Raw genomic sequence first — 17,619 nt, forward strand, 5'->3', positions numbered from 1 at the left:
TTTATTATCAACACAATACTGATGTGTCAGTTGTGCACAGGTAGAAGAGAGACAGAGTCAGGCTAATTGCTTAGATGTTATGAAGTTTGAAATAGACAGCTCATAAGAATAATAGGAAATGCAAGGCAAGTGTCTCTAATGACCATTTATGCCTTGCCAATACCCACTGTTAGACTGTACCTTCTTTTTCAAGGAGAGCTAGGCCAGTCAAGCCAGGGTGGATTTGTGAATACCCACCCAATGATCAAGCCCTTATCTGAAAGGAGATAATGTACAACACTGATTTGTCACAAGAGTATTTTTTTAACAGTATATTCAGCAGATAAACATCAATTAACTACAAGGAGTTATGATCAGGTCCGACTGATTATAACCCATTATTATGTATTCTTGACATGAAAGCCAAGATTCGCATCTTGAGCTTTACTCGCAAGGTAAATTTCTTGGCATCCATGTCTCAAACACAATGTAATTACAATCAGCAACCTGATTATCACCCTCTATATTTAGCTTATTAATTTTAAGTACCTTGAAGAAACATTAAACTAGCTCAAGTCCTCTGATAATCCACCATTGATATCAAGTCTGCTTCTGAACAATGTCAATAAAGCAAATGCAAGCTATCCAACAGACAGAACTTAACATTTGATCCACTCAAACACATTATAAAAACACAAAATTAACTTACTGTGATACTAACAAAATAGTTTAATTTCCTTTTTCTTGAAGTGTAGAGTAATGCAAGATTAAACAAAGAAAGGAGAGAAATTATAAGAACAGCTAGATGGAAGAAAGAAAAATCATTCAATAAGATATTTAAATTACTGTTTGCAAAAGCTTTTCTAGGGATAGTTTAGAACTTTGAGAAAGCAAGATAAAATGAAGCTAGTTTAATTAGGGTGACTTAAGCCAGGAAACTCAAATGATTCCAAATGTAAAAGTCTAATATAAAAACTTAAAACTAAATTTAAATTTAAAAGAAATATCATATGCCTTCAACAAAATATGCAAGATTAGATTATACGTTTTAATAACCCAAATACTAAATATGAGGAGTTATAAAACTAGAATTATACATTTGAAAGTAAATATTCAAAACTGTGCACACTGACTGGACACCCCAGAGTATCCATTGTAAACAGAGGATATGCCAATAGAAAGTCCATCTGCTAAAATGTAGACTACAGACTTTCTAGTAGGATATGCTGGGAAAAACACTACCTTTCAATATTTCACTAGTGACAGAGCAAAATGTCAAAACAGAGTGCAGCATAACAGAAAAAAAAACTGAAGAACATAGAACACAAAGCACCTTTATACAAATACATTAATGAAAGTTAAACAGTTTATTTCTTAAATTAATGCAATTGTATAATAGCAATAATCCTCACCTGGATGTGACTATCACAAGATTAACCCACAATTGGCCTTTACTGCTAACAAAGAAACCCACAGAATATTTAATAAAATTAGTTCTCACAAAACAGCTTTAGCCTTGGTAAAATTAGAAAAAAAGTGCTTATTCAAGGACACCTAAAGGCAATTTAATCAAATGACCAAAAGAACAAATTATTGAAATTAGAACCAGCAAAGATAAGTGAAAGATAGAAATTAAGGAAATTCTACAAGAATTCAGAGATTACATATTACTAAACCCAGGATAATAAATGTAGACACTGGTTTGGTCAACATGATTTAATCAAAGGGAAAAATAAGAATAGTCTAACAACTACTAAACAAACTTGTCAAATCCATAGTTTACAATGAAGTATTAAAATAACTTAAAACAAAGATATTGATGTGACTGAGAATTATACAAGCTATTCTCTCAGAGAACAGCATAAAGTGCTACAGCATATTCAGATCAACCAAAAGGTTCCCCCATCTTAGATTACCAAACATCCCACAACTTGTTCAGCCTATAGAGCAACTTCACCATTAAATATAGATTATAAAATGTTCACAAAAATTTTTACAGGCAAATTAAAATTGTGTATACATGATCAATCAGGTTTTATGATTAAAGAAACACAAAAGAATATGAACACCAATAGACTTAGTAAATGACAAGAAACAATGCTTAAGTTTTGATATTGAACATGCTTTTGATTCCATCAGATTGTTTTTCTATACAGTTTTAGAAAAATTCAATTTCCCCAATGAGTAGAATTCTCTAATAAAAACATAATAAAGTACATGCAAAATTAGGATCCTTTTTATCCAAATTCCTAAAATTAAATAAAAAGGTATAAAACAAGGATGAGAATTATCCCTGCTTTTATTTTATTTCTATTTGTTTCCAGGGGTATAGCACTGATCTCTATGAACATTTTTCAGACTCAGCCCAGGACCAGTGTCAGGTTAACTGACTTGCTCAGAGTTACACAGATAACGGAGGCTCAGGGAATCAAACCCTGCACCACTGGATAGCTCATTAACAGCTTCTTAATGCTTGAAGCTAACTACCAGAAATATACTTCATATGGCTACAGGAATGTTAGCAAATGTAATTAGATTAAACAACAATATCCAAGTAATAAAATTATGAGAAAACAATGAATGCAAAATATCGTTGTTTACAGAGGATATATTACTAACAAACCATAGAAATAAGTCATTAAATGAATGTATTTGAGCAAATGTCAGGCTTATATATATATATATATATATATACATATATACACACACACACATATACATATATACACACACACACACACACACACAAAATCTATTAAAACAAAAACATTTTATACAGATCCTTCCAGTATACAAGTTAAGACAGCAATCTAAATAAATAAAATAGTTAGGAATTGTAATAAAAATGTGAAGAAATAAGAGAAAATAACTTTGTAAAAAAATCCTAAGGAAAATAAATGAGTTAAATGAAATCAAGATAAGCTAATTTTACCTCTAAAGATGGACTTCCTCTTATAAACATGGTATTGTTACCCAAAGTTCTATATATAATTTCAGACCATGGCAATACTACAAAGTAAAACATGTGATACAGAAAAAAATGAAATACCAATTTTAAGATTTCTGTTACCCCTCAAATATACAAGAATTGTATGTAAACATTACACAAGACGCTGAGATAGAGATCGTATTAAATTACCAGCTTTAGAAAGATATGCTAAAAGCAACTTTAAAGTTATAGTTCACTGCACAGACACACACACACAAATATGTGTATACAAAATAAAAACATTGGAGAGAATTACATAGAATTAAGTGAAAATATTACTTTTGATTAAACATTACTCATACCATTTTGTTCAACTAAAATAGACCGATCAAATAACATGAACTGATGAAATGTAAAAAAAAAAAAAAAAAAACTAGGGTGGTGTAGTTGTTATAATAAGTCTGAAGTGAAATCTATCCACAGTTGACAATGGATTTAGCCTGAATCCAAGTGAAAGGATAATTCAAAAGTATCAGAATCTTTGCTAAAGAGTTTTTTAATATATGCCCAAAATAAAAATATTTCCAAATATAGGAGTATTTATGTCAAACAGCATATATCAATCAACAAAGAAGTTGCTTCTACAGTATCAGATTTATATCAACTCCTTATAACATATCATTCAAAGAAGAAAAAAGATGACAACATGAGATTTATCTTCCGATTTAAGATAGGATAGATAAACTCATCTGGTTCAACCCTGGCTTATTTTTTATATGGAGATGACTACATGGGGCTTTTTACACACTGATAAGACAGTTACAATGAGTAAAAAGAATAAATGAATGCTGGAGATATAAAAGCAGATCAATATCATCTTATATGGACCGTTTTGCCATTGCAAAGAAAACCATTACAAAACTAAAAAGAGAAGAACCTCCTCAGTACAATAAAGTTCTTAGTCTTCAAAAAGGTGAGGACTACAAGGACATTAAAATATATAGATCAGTATTAAGGAGCAAGGAACATAATCCATAGGTCGAGCGAGACTCCGACTTTTAATATTTCAATTTAAATGAGAAGTTTAAACATTTAATTGTACATTGTAATTATTTCTAGAAAGTTATTTTATGCCAAAAAAGCCTGCAACACAGAATATTTCTCATGAGTATATTTAGAAAGTTTGAATGCTTGCTGAGAAATTTTGTAATGGTTCACTGTACATGAACCTGAATTTTAGTAAAAGTGAACTGTAGTGATTAAAGGAAAAAAGCAGTTATACTACTGTGTTTATAGGAACCTAACTATATACATCTATAGTGCTACTATTTCTTAAACTGAATGTAGCATATATCCTGCACATTGGGATATAGTCAATCATGATTTTTTTTAACATTTCCAAAATCCTGAAGTAGACACTACATACCAGGAAACAACTGTAGCCCTTTAACCGTACTTATTCATTATATATCTTTTCAAGATATCCTCTCTCTCCAAAAGTGGTTACACAACCTGCATCACTGACCAACTTTTTCCAGGGGACCTGACGATTCAAAATCTGTCATTGCATAACCAGTGAAAATACAGGTCAAATCATTCATTCTGTTAAAGAAGAACTTGCTGTACCAAGTTAGGAAAGGGCACTTAATAATCATGTGCATCAATTCAAAAATGAGCACACCAGCATTAAAGTTTTCACTACTCTGAAGAGTTCACTGGTGGCTATTGGCTATTTCTAAGCTTCTTTCACATATTAAAGGTTTTATGTGAAAACAGGACTACCAAAATATAGCACTGCCAGCCAATGCTGTGACCTGTTTGAAGAAGCAGCTCTGATGGGTATTTCCTTGTGACATGTAATCAGGGACAGAAGCAAAGACAGGAAAGCTTCTGCCCATATAAACATGAATTCAATTGTTAATTTTACATTTTCACTTTGACATACCCATTTCCCCCGTTAAGTGGGCATGTACTTTGTAAAGGGAAAAATCAGTACAATCCCCCCCCCCTGTATTGTAGCCACCCATTCTTACTGGTTCTAGCAGCAATTCCACAATGCTAGTAAGGCCACTCGGATAATACTAATATTCAATGAATACAGCTTTGTATATTCATTCTCTGCATTTATTTGGCATTTCTGAGTGACCATTCTCAAAATGTTGTTGTTTTTATTTATATACTTTTCCTCCTCACAGACTGGATCTGTAGGAAACCCTGAAACCCCAACCTCATATCATTATGCTACGCATGGTAAGAGGACAATCCAGGCAGCATGCTGCAAGCTCATAAGAAATGGTTTATGTTCAAGTGGATCAGCAAAATGAAAAGCAAAATCCAGACTGCATGAGGGCAGCAACTATTTGCACACAATCTTTTAACATAACCCACTTTAAAGGGGGTGTATCACTAGCCCCAAACACCTACAAACCAATTGCTTTTTTGACCTCTCATAATAATGGAAGAGCGAGTACTGAATTTATACATAAGCTAAACAATAGCAAACTAATTTCAAAGACATGTCCTCAGACCAGCACATGGAAGAAATGCACTTGAAATCCCCAATTTCATATCCAGCTAAGCAGCAATGAAACTGACACACCCAAAGGCTTTGATAGGATTGCTTGATTCTAACAATTTGCTAAATATTCTGCCAACAGTCTCACTCACTGCCACGAGGCTCATTATTAGTTATTCAAAAAATTAAATACCAGTCAGTAAGGCTAAATAATGCAATCTCACCCCCAACAGGCATAGGTAGGGTGGGACAAAGAGGTGCAGTGTGCTGGGAGGTGCAATTGGCAGGTGCACATCAGTCCTTATTCCATTACCAGGACTGCCTGTCTGTATTGTATTTGCAGACAGGACTGAAGCACTTCAGCAAATCATGACTAGTTTAAATATTAGGAAGCTATTAGCTAATTAGAGGCAAGTAGTTTGCTACGGTTTAAAATAAAATTCTTTCACTCCTCAACTTGAAGTTAAGGGGGCACTAGGTCTAGAAACAATACAGGGCACCAGCATTGCTAACCATGGCTCTGCCTCCCGTGACTCCATGATGCTTGGTGTCCTACAATGCTCAGTGTTACTACATTCTTATTTGCAATCTTTAAACAACAAATAGCAAGTTACTACGGAACTGCCAAACAAGTGTAATGCAGAGTAGCAACCCAACTCTTTGGCTTTCAACTATAGGACTGCAAATGAATACTCAAACACAGAAGCTATGCTGTTTTTTTAAGATTATGTTCCATTATCCACGCTCTTTCAAATGACAACATTAACACCTCCTTTGCCAATGGCACAGGAATTCAAGGTGCAACTCTCAGCAATTTAGTCGAGTCAATTAATGACCAGCTCAGGTTTGAGTTGCAAGTAAATTACATCTTCAGAGAAACCAACATACATTTCAGGACATCTTTAGGAGGTTCAAAACGTGTCTTTTTTTGTCTCTATGAAAGTCGTACTCAGTCCTTTTGCTCTTTACTCACCACATGCTCACATACCTTTCAGCACCACTAATGTACAAATCCGAAATAGAACAAAACAAAATTTTCATATAATTATGGGTCATCACAAAATAATCCACCACTGACTACTCACAATATAGCTTGAACTTGTTAGAATTGAAGCACCACCCATCTTCTATACAGAGATATTTTGCCCACAGACTAAAATGTGCAACTCTGACAAAATATTCTATCATGTACATAGCCAGTCCTCTAATGGCTGTCCTATAGAAATTCCCAAATTATGTATAGATAAGCAGCTTATTTAAACTAAGTAGGCAAGCTTTGCAATGATTAATGTTTTTTTTTTTAGTTTAATGTCTAGCTCATAAAGCCAAGGATTTAAAGTGTGCATTTAAGGGGCATTTCATCAGAAGACAGAAAAGCAAGAGTGAGATACAGCTTTATATGTTGCTTCTTATAATAACCAAGTTTAATTGGGTGATATCCATTTACATCTGAAAGTTTCTTCAAACATTTATTTGCAAATGGATATGAAAAGTACTGGTGCATCTAGACGTGAATTGCATCAGTGTATATACTTTCAAATGTTTTGAAACTAATAAGAAAATATGAACTGTATAACATGGAGCTCCACTTAAAAATGGAACCCTCACAGTTGTACAATCCTGGTAATAGATGTGAAGTAAATAAATATGCCTACTCTCAGGTGGGGTGGGTCAGGGACTGAGAAGAACAGACAGCCTAAGGACAATGGTTTGACCATATGTCTTGTTTACATATCAGTGCTCTGAAAATTAAAAGTGGTGCATCTCTCCCTCGTCGCATTTCATGAGATTCCACCCCGCAATCACATACCTCCAGTCACTCAGCCAGAAAAAAAGTCAATAACGAAGGGGATTTTTTTAAATCCTTAATGTGGAGATGCTGTGGCATTATATTAAGAATGTGCTTTCAGAAACAAATGCTTTCTGTCTGCAGTCCATATCTCAGAGGAAGAAAATTCTTTGGTGGACAGTCAAGCACTGTATTCTAATTCCCCATAAGTGCATAGTCAAGAATATTTTCAATAATTGGAGATAGATTGCAACTCTTCTTCCTCATCCAAAATACCATTTCAGTTAACCCCAATATAGGCCAGGGAGATTTGGTTTTCTGTGCCCCTGACATTTCTCATACACTGTCCAGTCTACTTTTACAGAAATTTTTGATTCATCCATCACAGTACATCCAGGTGTCACATGATCAAATTTACAGCCAAGGCACTCTGGCTCCACTGAAAACCTGGTCAGGCATTTTTCTCACAGAGCACTCTGTAGGCTGTTTTATTCTTCTCAAAAATATAGTTAGTCCAAAGTTCTAAAAGTATTAAAAATGGAAAAAAGTTTTGTTTAGAAGGATGCATAAAACAAATCCCTTTCTTATCTCAGAACTGTAGATACCTTTTAGGAATTTTTGATACAGAACAAGTTACTCCATCATCAATTTCCATCTAGTAGCCATTTCTAATCTTCATGCAAGTCAGGCCTCTGCATCTCTGGCTTCTCTTATGCAAAGACTTTCTAAGATACCCTGCATCTAATAGCTCCAACCGGAGATCCTCTTTTCTCTGAGGAACTTTTATTTCAGGTTGGGAACAAAATTTGTGCTGCCCACATCCGAGCCTGCTGCATCTGCTGGGATGAAACACTTATCTTGGAAGACCTTATTTCTAAAGAAAGCCAATGCTGTTTAATTCTGTCAAACTTTTCTCTCCCACTTCCCCAATGACAGGGTTTATTTACAGGCTAACCTTAAGAAAGCCAATAAATCCACTAGTTAACTTAGCTTGAGAAATTTTTTCTCTTAGTTACTATAAATGAAGTTAAGTACTCACTGCATGGTTGTGTACAGTCAACACCACTGCTAAGCTACTAATAAAATCCTTCTAGAAAGGATGACCAGCATTTTGCCTCCTTTACCAAGAAGCCCAAAAGGACAGAAAAAAATAAGTGTCTAGCTAGACGGCTTTATAACTACAGGATATTCTGTTCCAATGACAATAAGAAAATTTAAAATTTCTCCAAAAGCACATTCTAAACAAAGCTGACCTTGTATCCATATGTTTTTCTTAAAACATTACCTTGAATGACATCTGTTTAGCAATCAAGGGAATGTATCCTTAGAAAATCCACCCTGAAGTGCAAGTCTGAGACTCTGCCACAGTAGTTCTTACATCTGGAACTTCATATTAGACATGAAAGTTACTTATCATGATATATGTGATAACAGATCAGACTGCAGGAACTACCCCCTGCCCCTTTCATCCTGTGTGTTATGCTGGTTTACTGCATTTATTTAATTTTTCTTGCAGTTTTCATTTGGTTCAGAACTGACAGGCAGGCAGGAGAGGGATATTATAGGACTGGACCAGTGGTCCAAACACCAGCAATATACATCTATCAATCAGTTTCCCCGACCCCAGACCTAGTCATAATAGGAGCCATATAGTTAAAAAACTCATGACATATGTTTCACAACCAAATAAAGTTACAAGTTAATTTTCCACTTCTTGAATAACTAATGATCACAAAGATTGACAGACTACAGTGCAAAACAGCAACAAAATACATCGTAATTACTTTATGATGAAGTGGTTGCTCTAATCCAAACAAATCATTCTCACTCATGACCAAGAACTCAAATGCTACATTAATTCTACATGTGCAACAAATAATATTTTATTTGGTTAATTTTGGTTACATAAATTTACTCAAAGGCTATGTATATAGAAAATGAACAACTTTGTGTCCTATAATCCCGTTTTAAGGCTTTATTCAGTTTACCAGTAAGAAAATACCTCAAAGTACACCTCTTAAGAAATGAAGGCATCCAGAATGCAACAATTTCTCTGTTATTCTACTGTCTGTCATAATACGTAGTTGCAAGAAAAGAGATTTCAGTTAAAACTATATTTTGTAGCAATGTAAAAGAGCGGTGAATGAAATTCACAAATCAGGTTATCCTTTTTCACATGAAAAACAAGTTTTCAATACAAAGTACATGCTACCAAAAACTAACTAAAATAGTACATTTTTTATATCCGTGGTTAATGATTCAGCACAAAACATCAGTCAGTAACAGATATGCACCCTGTGGTGAGGTATCACAAGTGGTGAGAGGCCTGAAGAATAGAACATACTAATAAATATTATAGAATGCAGCAAGGAAATAACTGCTATAAACATTTTCATGTACTTCCTGAACCACTAGCTACAAACTGCAAGTAGAAATTTATCACAAGAGAGACCTGCAGCTGTAAGCAATGAAATATGTCCTCTCATCAGCACACATCCATCAGTAATGGTTGAAAATGTATACTGCGAAACTTGCCATATTTAAAATATTTAATGAACCGCCAGCAAAAAAAAGAAAAAAAGAACCATAATTGAAAGCAATGAAATCATTCACTTCAACAGCATTACAACACCAGTAAATGATAAAATAATAGCTATAACAAACCAAAGGGTCTATATTAGATCACCTAACGCTTAGGTAAGCAGACGGTGATTAAATCGACCCCATATAAGCAAAAGCTTACAAAACTGAACTGTCAGAACAGCAATTTTTTTCCAAGGGGAAAAAAAAAGAAAGCACATTAAAACATGAGATTCGCCCACCACACCCCCCACTCCCCCCTACTTAAATATACCAACTCCGAGACCGCACTACAGTGCCGAAAATGGCAAAGTGCCAAAGCGGAAAAGAATTCGCTTACATGCTGCTTTGATATTTTGCAGTTTCGGTTTTGTCAGTTCAACCAAGACACATTCGAAAACATGCCTCTTCGGTCTGCTGATAGGAACCCCAAACCAAATTATATACTTGTAGCCCAGACAAAAATAAATATCAATATGGGCATTGCTGAAGATCACAAAAGCAACCACACAAAATATTCTAAAACTAAGTACAAGAAATATTTGCTGACAATACCCACACCTGACTGCAGAACTACAACTACTCTGGCTAAGACAGTGAGACCTCTGCAGGAAGATAGCAAATAAAATACAATTAAAAAAAGTGCTATTAGGGGCTCATTAATTAGATTGTCATGCTTATGATCCGTACTGCTCAACCTCTTAGTGCAAGACATCTGGACAAACCTATAACAATGGGGAAGACAAAGGCCCAAAAATAAGAATACATTTTAAACATTGTTCTTATACAACTAAATTGTTAGAACAATAGGACTGGTGTTAGCATGCATTAAGTCTGAAATTCAAATCAATCTGAAGTCAATTTAGTGATTTACCAGAAAACATATTTGTGGTCTGTTCCACATAAAACTAAGTCCAAAATCTGGACAACTGAGAAATCCGACTACTAACCTTCAGGAAGCTTGACTGCTGAAATGTCAAGCTGATATTTTTTTTTTCCCAAACTCCACACGAACAATGGTAGGAGTTTAAGACAAAATGTGAACCCTAGAGCTGTGAAGCACAAATCATACCACTAAGAGGACATACTTAAAAAACACAGATTATCCTTATGCAAGGCTCGAATTCACAACATTCAGATAAAGAGACCAGCATTATAAACTTCTTTAATATGTGGAAAAATCATCAATATTAGAAATAAGTAGATCAAATCAAATAAATCACTACACTAAAATAGTCTTAAAATCATCGCATAACATGCTCAAATTGAAGAGCTATTTGCATTTCAATCATCAAATAGTGTTTCATTTAAACAATACCAAAGAGAAAAACTCCATGGTCCCAGTTCCAAAAGACTTGCTCACAGTTTAAGTGACCACTCCAGTTACACTGTGAGCAGGTGCTTTGGAATCTGGTTTCATAGTAAGCTTGTTTATAGATTGAGACATAATCATTTACACTGAGAGCAGGTCTTTCTGAATTAGGGTAGACTTCCACTGACAATAACTTTTTTTCAATCTAGCACCATAATTGCCTAGAGCTGCCTTCCCAAACATCCACATTTTCCTAGTACAGTTTTAACAATCATTTGTATCTATCATTTAATTCACATTTATACTTTCAGTAACATCAGGACTACCTTTACCTAGGCCCAGAAAAATAAAAGAGGTGCACCAGTACATTACATACCTCTCAAGTGTACCTTATTACAAGAAACATACCTCATTTGGGGTCTTAAAAAGTTCATGTTCCTCAAAGTTCCACACTGAAAGACTCTGTCACACATTCAGTGTTAGGATTTTTTTTTTTTAAATAAAATCCATTTTAAATAAAAATTAATCATATTAATTCATTAAAAGATCTCCTTTGTAAGTAAATCCAGAATATTTTAGCCATCCTAGGACCTTCCTAGTTGAAGTTGTTAGTAAGTCATTAGTATGTGTTCCACATTTTGCCCATTTGTTCCACATTATGAGGGCTAGTGTTCTCATTTTGGACATGGAAGATTGAGAGCTATGGTACATTCAGTTTGTATACAAGCTCTACCAAAGTACAATTCCTCAAAATTACTACACTGAGTCAGGAAATATAAATTTGAAATATTTCAAAGAAAAAAATGCAGAAGTACAGTACAACTTTTTTATACAAAGTTATTCACTAGGACATTGCTATCACATGCTTGTATACAAATCTGAGTATTTCAAATGATACAAAATTTTAGAATATCTTGACAGAAAATTCATTAGCTTGAAGGAGCCAATGTATATCTCATAAGATTATCAAAGCTCATTCAGAACAGTTTCTGCAAAAAAATAAAAATGAGAAGAGAGCATACATTACCTTATTATTTTAACTAAATACAGAAGAAACCTAACTATACAATGAAAAGATTTTAACAGTTAAACATGATATGATACATTAGGGATATAAAGCAGAAGGTACCAATTTTTTTTTCTTTCCTTCTCCATGTATATGGCCCAGGACAACTGAAACAGTACTGGTACCATACCAGCATTGATACATTATAACTTCTGGATTTTTACTCAAGGCTGCATACAGCATACTCCTAACTGTATGTGGTATATCATGTACAGGTAGAGAGGTAGGAAGTACATTTCTATGAAATGCTCATTGACAAGCTGTAGTCTCCAATTTTCCATAATGTGTACTCATAACCACTATGTTTACTTTTATAGCACCAGATTCAAGCTCCTGTCCATCTCCCACAAATAGAGGCTTTGCATACAGAAATGCAAACGTGTTAAAGCCACTGTAGCAGTCCAATACAGACAACTGCCACCGGGCAAAGCTTTTTGTTAACTGGTAATAATGTTTGGCAATGTAAACCAGACCAAAAATTATCAAAAAACAAATATATACTTCAGACTGTCTTAGTATTTATATATGTGCATTATTCTTTTATTTAAGAAAATGAAATATATCCATCCATCTTCAACCCCTTTTTCCCCATTTTGGACATGGGGTCGGGGTGTCACTTCAACGGTGATGATCATCTCGAGCTAAAGTTTACACTGCTGGGTGGTGCAGCGGTGAAAAGGAAATCTATGTTTTATATATATTTTTATATATTTAGATATTAAGTTTTCTTCGCTGGTAACATGTCTCATCTCACCTTTCAGCACTTCATAATGCAAAATGTCACAACAGACAATATTAATTGAAACAAGTCAATTTTGTGCATACCCAAACAATTTTTTAATAGCCACATATTCATTTGGGCCAAAGTCATTGAATACTTTAGGTTTGTAAATACAACTATTCTAGTATGGCCCTTTAATTATATTTGTATTTGTATTTTTTTTGCACAAATTTACTCCTCATTTCTAATTCTTGGAGAAAGTCAGAAATTTACCATACATTTACATCTGGAATTAAATATAATAAAAAATTATGATAAAATAGTGTGATCAGTTACACCAATTATGCAACCATACCATAGAAATATTTGTAAACACACACACACACATGTATGCTTTACATGCATATCATAGAGTATACAAAAATATCTTTGTAGAAATAGAGTTTAAAATGGAAAGCCAACCCTTTTTGAACATTGTACAAAATATAGAGCAAAAGTATGAAAAAGCCACATTAGTTTGTTGTGTTACTACTACTATTCAGATATGACATCATACAAAATGATGATGCATCTTCTAAAACACAATTGAAATGGCAGTGTCTACAGATCCCTTTATACAGCAGCAAAAGCGGATATTAAAATATGGTGCTTTTCTACATTTGAAAACATCAAAATTACTGAGAAATGCATCAGTCTTTATAACTGCTTTTCAATCTATTTAAACATCCATGGGAAAATAAACCCAAACTGCTACCCCCTCCATCAGAAATTCACTGAAAAGCTATTCTAAAATGAGCTTGCAAAACCTACATAATTACAACACCCTCTTCTAACCTTTACAAAAAAGGTCTTCTCTTTTTCATGAAAATTAATCAAGAACAGACAAGCAGCAGTAAAACATTATGACCTCATGTTTTGTGCAATAGGCTCCCAGGATGGGTTTCCTATATGACATATGTACAGGTTATATTCTCAGCACTCAATGATGTCACAGCTCAGTCTCTTTTCCTGACAACCCACTGGCAGGCCTCATGCTCACATTTCCAGTCTCTTTACCCCTTACATCATTACAAGTTGTTATAGCTCAGGGATACTTCTGCCTACATAAAGACTGTTCTTAAAATCAGTGTTTATTTTGAATAGAGACCAATATATTCTGGTAAACCCAACACAAAGGTGTTTTGTTTTACACGATGTCTGATGATCTTGGTGGTACTAGGGGAGTTTCAGTACTATCCCCCCCCCCCATGCATAGATACTGCTATTCTATTTTCTTCTGATCCATTTTTTCCTATTTCATATTTCACATGAATGTAACTCAATTACCTATTTTTTGTCACTAAACTATTAAAAAAGTGAACTTACAAAAAGTTTTTATTAATTTAAATTCATCACCAAGATGCAAACTTTGAGAAGATGTATACCAAGACTATGACACTATGAATGTGTGCTTTATCCCAATGACCAACTACATCAGGCATGTCTAAACTACAGCACAGAACCCAACATGGGTTGTTACTTTCACATTACAAAACTGAGGTTCACTTTCAATCTAGTACTGTACTGGCTACATATGGAAAGTATTACATTTCAGTTTTTAAAAATACCCAGTAATGAAGGTAATAGCTCTTCCACAGCTGGCCTAGCCCTTGCAAAGAGTTGTCTAAATAACACAAGACTGCAATCAGAATTTGCTTGCAAACCCCTACTAATTATCAGAGGAAGTTTTGTAAATAAACATAACACTTCAAAATAACTCCATTTTGTATTATGTGCTGGTCAAAATTTACTGAAACTTACAAACACAGCAGTCAATCAGTATTAGTGGCAAAGGAGCGCTGCTTTTGCAGTCCTGTCAGATTAACTGCATATGCAAGTATAATGTGCCCCTAGAAGCTGGGCAAGGGTGAGAAGATAGGCAGAATTATGCCCCCATTTCAACTTTTAAATATTTTCTCTTGATTTAGCATGAAAAAAAAGTTAATGGCAGTGAAGGAGAAAAAGTACAGTTCCTTACCTGGAGTTCACACCAAGCAACTTCTACCCAGGTTTCTGTATCCAGTCCCTTGTATACAGTTTTGAAAGACCCTCTCCCCAGTTCGATGTCAAACTTAAGAAACCTGCCATCCAAAGAAGTAGCAACCGCTTTCATCTCAGCTTCTTCTTCATTTTCCTCTGAAAGGGACTTGCCAGTTTCTTTTACAGTATCAGATCCAGACTCCTTTACCTTTTCTTTTTGCTGTACTACTTCTCCAAGTCCATCTCTCAGTTCATCAGCTCCAACGCTCTCAGTGGCGCTGTCCTTCCGTCCCTGTTGACTCTCCGTGCTGGAGCCTTCTTCCACTATACCGTTACAGTGAGGTTGGTGAAGCCCTACTGCCCTTGAAACAACGCTCTTTAACGGCATTTGGGTATGTTTTTTACTGTCTTCAACATCCACTGGTTCGTATCCTATATCCTCTGATTCCAAAATGCTGACGCTCCTTTGGAAAAAACGCTGGTTTATGACCCTGTACTCTCCGGAAAAATAAACGGCAGTAGTATCCCTTGCGGCAAACCCCACGTTAACCGCAATACTTGCATCATTTTCCCCAGGCAATGTTTTACTAGAAATTATAACTCCAGTTTCGGAAGGATGTAACTCACCATCTCGATAAGCAGTGGCGCTGGCATCGCCCTCAGTTTCCATTCTGGCTAATGCGTCCTCTTGGCCTGTTCCTATGACCACTAGAAATCGAAGAACGTCTCTACACGCACCTGTAATAACAGAGCACTAACAAACACTGACGCAGACTATATCAAAACATTAGTAGTACAAGGGCAGAGACACCAGGTGCGGATTTACTCAAAGTGCATAAAACAACAGTTTCAGCTGTGAATGATGGTCAAACGTACAAGTACATTTTCACAGGAGAGTTCAAAGAGCTAATGGGAACTGCGTGCCCCAGCAACCGTCAGGCTGTGAGGAAACGAGAATACTCTCCACAGCAGCAGGTGACCCGGTACCGACTTTGACGGGCATTGTGAAGCGACCACGCCAGCCGCAGAGCAAGTCCAGCGGTGTCAGCGGGTAGCAGAGTACCAGCGATAAAAATTCAATCCTTGTGACTGGAATGCAGCATCCCTTTAATGTGTACACACAGCTATGCGCTCGCTCCCGGATCACTTCCCTCTCCATAGGCGCGCATCATCATCATTATACGTGATAACAACAACGAACGACAATTTGCACTTACTCACTTCTCTATAACTAGCACAAATAGTCGCTTTCCCTCTCTAATTGCACTGAGAATTGAAGTCTCACATAAGTAAAAGCTCTTGTGCGAGTTTATTGTTGAAATGGATGCATTAAGACAACATTTTCCCATGCTATCAGTAGCTGCAGCCTTCACAAAATGCGTACTTGAGGAAGAGGATGAATGCGTTGATCTGGACCCATGGGAGCAAAGGCAGATACGCTTCTGAAGAACAGTCCCTCCTGTCGGATTATTAGTATTTCACTGTTACAGGCAGATGGTCAATGTGGTCCTTTTTAGAAATAAATCTGGGCCAAGTTATCCACTGCTTTACATAGAGCCAGGTCAGGGGCGATAAGAATAATGCTCATTTTCAGGCATACTTTAATACATTCTTCAAAACAGAGATCTGAAACAAAATAATGCTAATAAACACCACATCCAAGGAATGAAGCAAGCTACAGCTGTAAGTTCTTTCTTCAGTACATTAATAAATCCTCCATTCGTCAAGCCTGTAAGACAAACGTCAAGGTTAAGGAAACATTGGTTACTTTACAACATTCAGCTGATCGCCGCCCTTAGCAAGTTTCCTTCTGTCTCCGGCGCACACAATTTAGTTGTGCTTCCTGATGTTTCCTTTCATTCTCGCCTGTTTGCTTTTGTATTTTTATTTTAGTGCTGAGTCAGTGTACACTTCTGTCTTTGAAGATGAAAAGATGAAACTTATCACTTTAAAGTAACAGCTAAGAGATGGGTGACAAGTAGATAATAATACAATATGTCATTGTGCAAGCAAGGCTGGATGTGAGCCTTGTGATCTGAATTGTTGAGCCAAGCAGGACTTAAATTGAGCGAGTAACATTTCTTATGTTTGTGGAGCTAAACACAATGTATAATATAAGGCTTATATCGCAGTGCATAGAGGTTCACCATATGCGAATATTAACTTTCCTCTGAAGTTCTTCCGGGGAAGTTACCTAGGACAGGTTGCATGGCAACACACTGCAGAATGCACTTAGGCCATGTGCTATCTTAGAGTGTAACACTGGGAATCTGTTAGGGGGAGTATTCGCTTAAGTTGCAAACTTTAAGAAGATGCCTACAATTTTTCATCTATCATTGCCAGTATCTGTACTGCCCATTCGAACCATGGCTATATGCATTATGACTGCTACCAAATATATTGTGTTACTGGTATACTGGGCTGCCAGACCAGACAAGACGTTAATCATGCCTGATCTAAACAGCAAAGATGAATAAATATTGTTTTGAATATATTAAATAGTAAAAATATTGTCATCTTTTTAAGTATGGTTTAATTAAGTGATGAAATGCAGTTGAGCTAAAGATGAAACATCTATAGACCCAGAGAAGCAAGCTTAGCTTTTGTTAGTGGACTTTGTTACTGGCTGTGTTATAGCTAACCATTGTCTGTTTTAACTGTATAGTTACTATCTGCTGGTTTCATTGATTTAATCACAGCAGCCATTTC

The 17,619-nt window shown here is 35.5% G+C and overlaps 1 protein-coding gene across 9 annotated transcripts in view; it reads right to left on the reverse strand.

The window, feature by feature from the left end:
• The window catches only part of WNK2 (WNK lysine deficient protein kinase 2), a 2,812,908-nt gene extending 2,795,575 nt beyond the window's left edge, over nucleotides 1-17,333 (reverse strand). For 7 of the 9 annotated variants that reach the window (XM_044078133.1, XM_044078139.1, XM_044078132.1 and 4 more), the window contains exon 1: nucleotides 14,909-17,332. In XM_044078133.1, coding sequence (XP_043934068.1) covers nucleotides 14,909-15,580 — 672 coding nt within the window. In that variant the 5' untranslated portion in view covers nucleotides 15,581-17,332. Of the gene's footprint in view, nucleotides 1-14,908 lie in introns of all 9 variants that reach the window. The other 2 variants (XM_044078134.1, XM_044078140.1) reach the window with 2 other exon arrangements.
• Nucleotides 17,334-17,619: the final 286 nt, after the last annotated feature.

The sequence above is a fragment of the Protopterus annectens genome, chromosome 7.part0, assembly GCF_019279795.1.
Source record: "Protopterus annectens isolate FY-2018-M chromosome 7.part0, PAN1.0, whole genome shotgun sequence".
Classification (NCBI taxonomy): Eukaryota; Metazoa; Chordata; order Ceratodontiformes; family Protopteridae; genus Protopterus; species Protopterus annectens.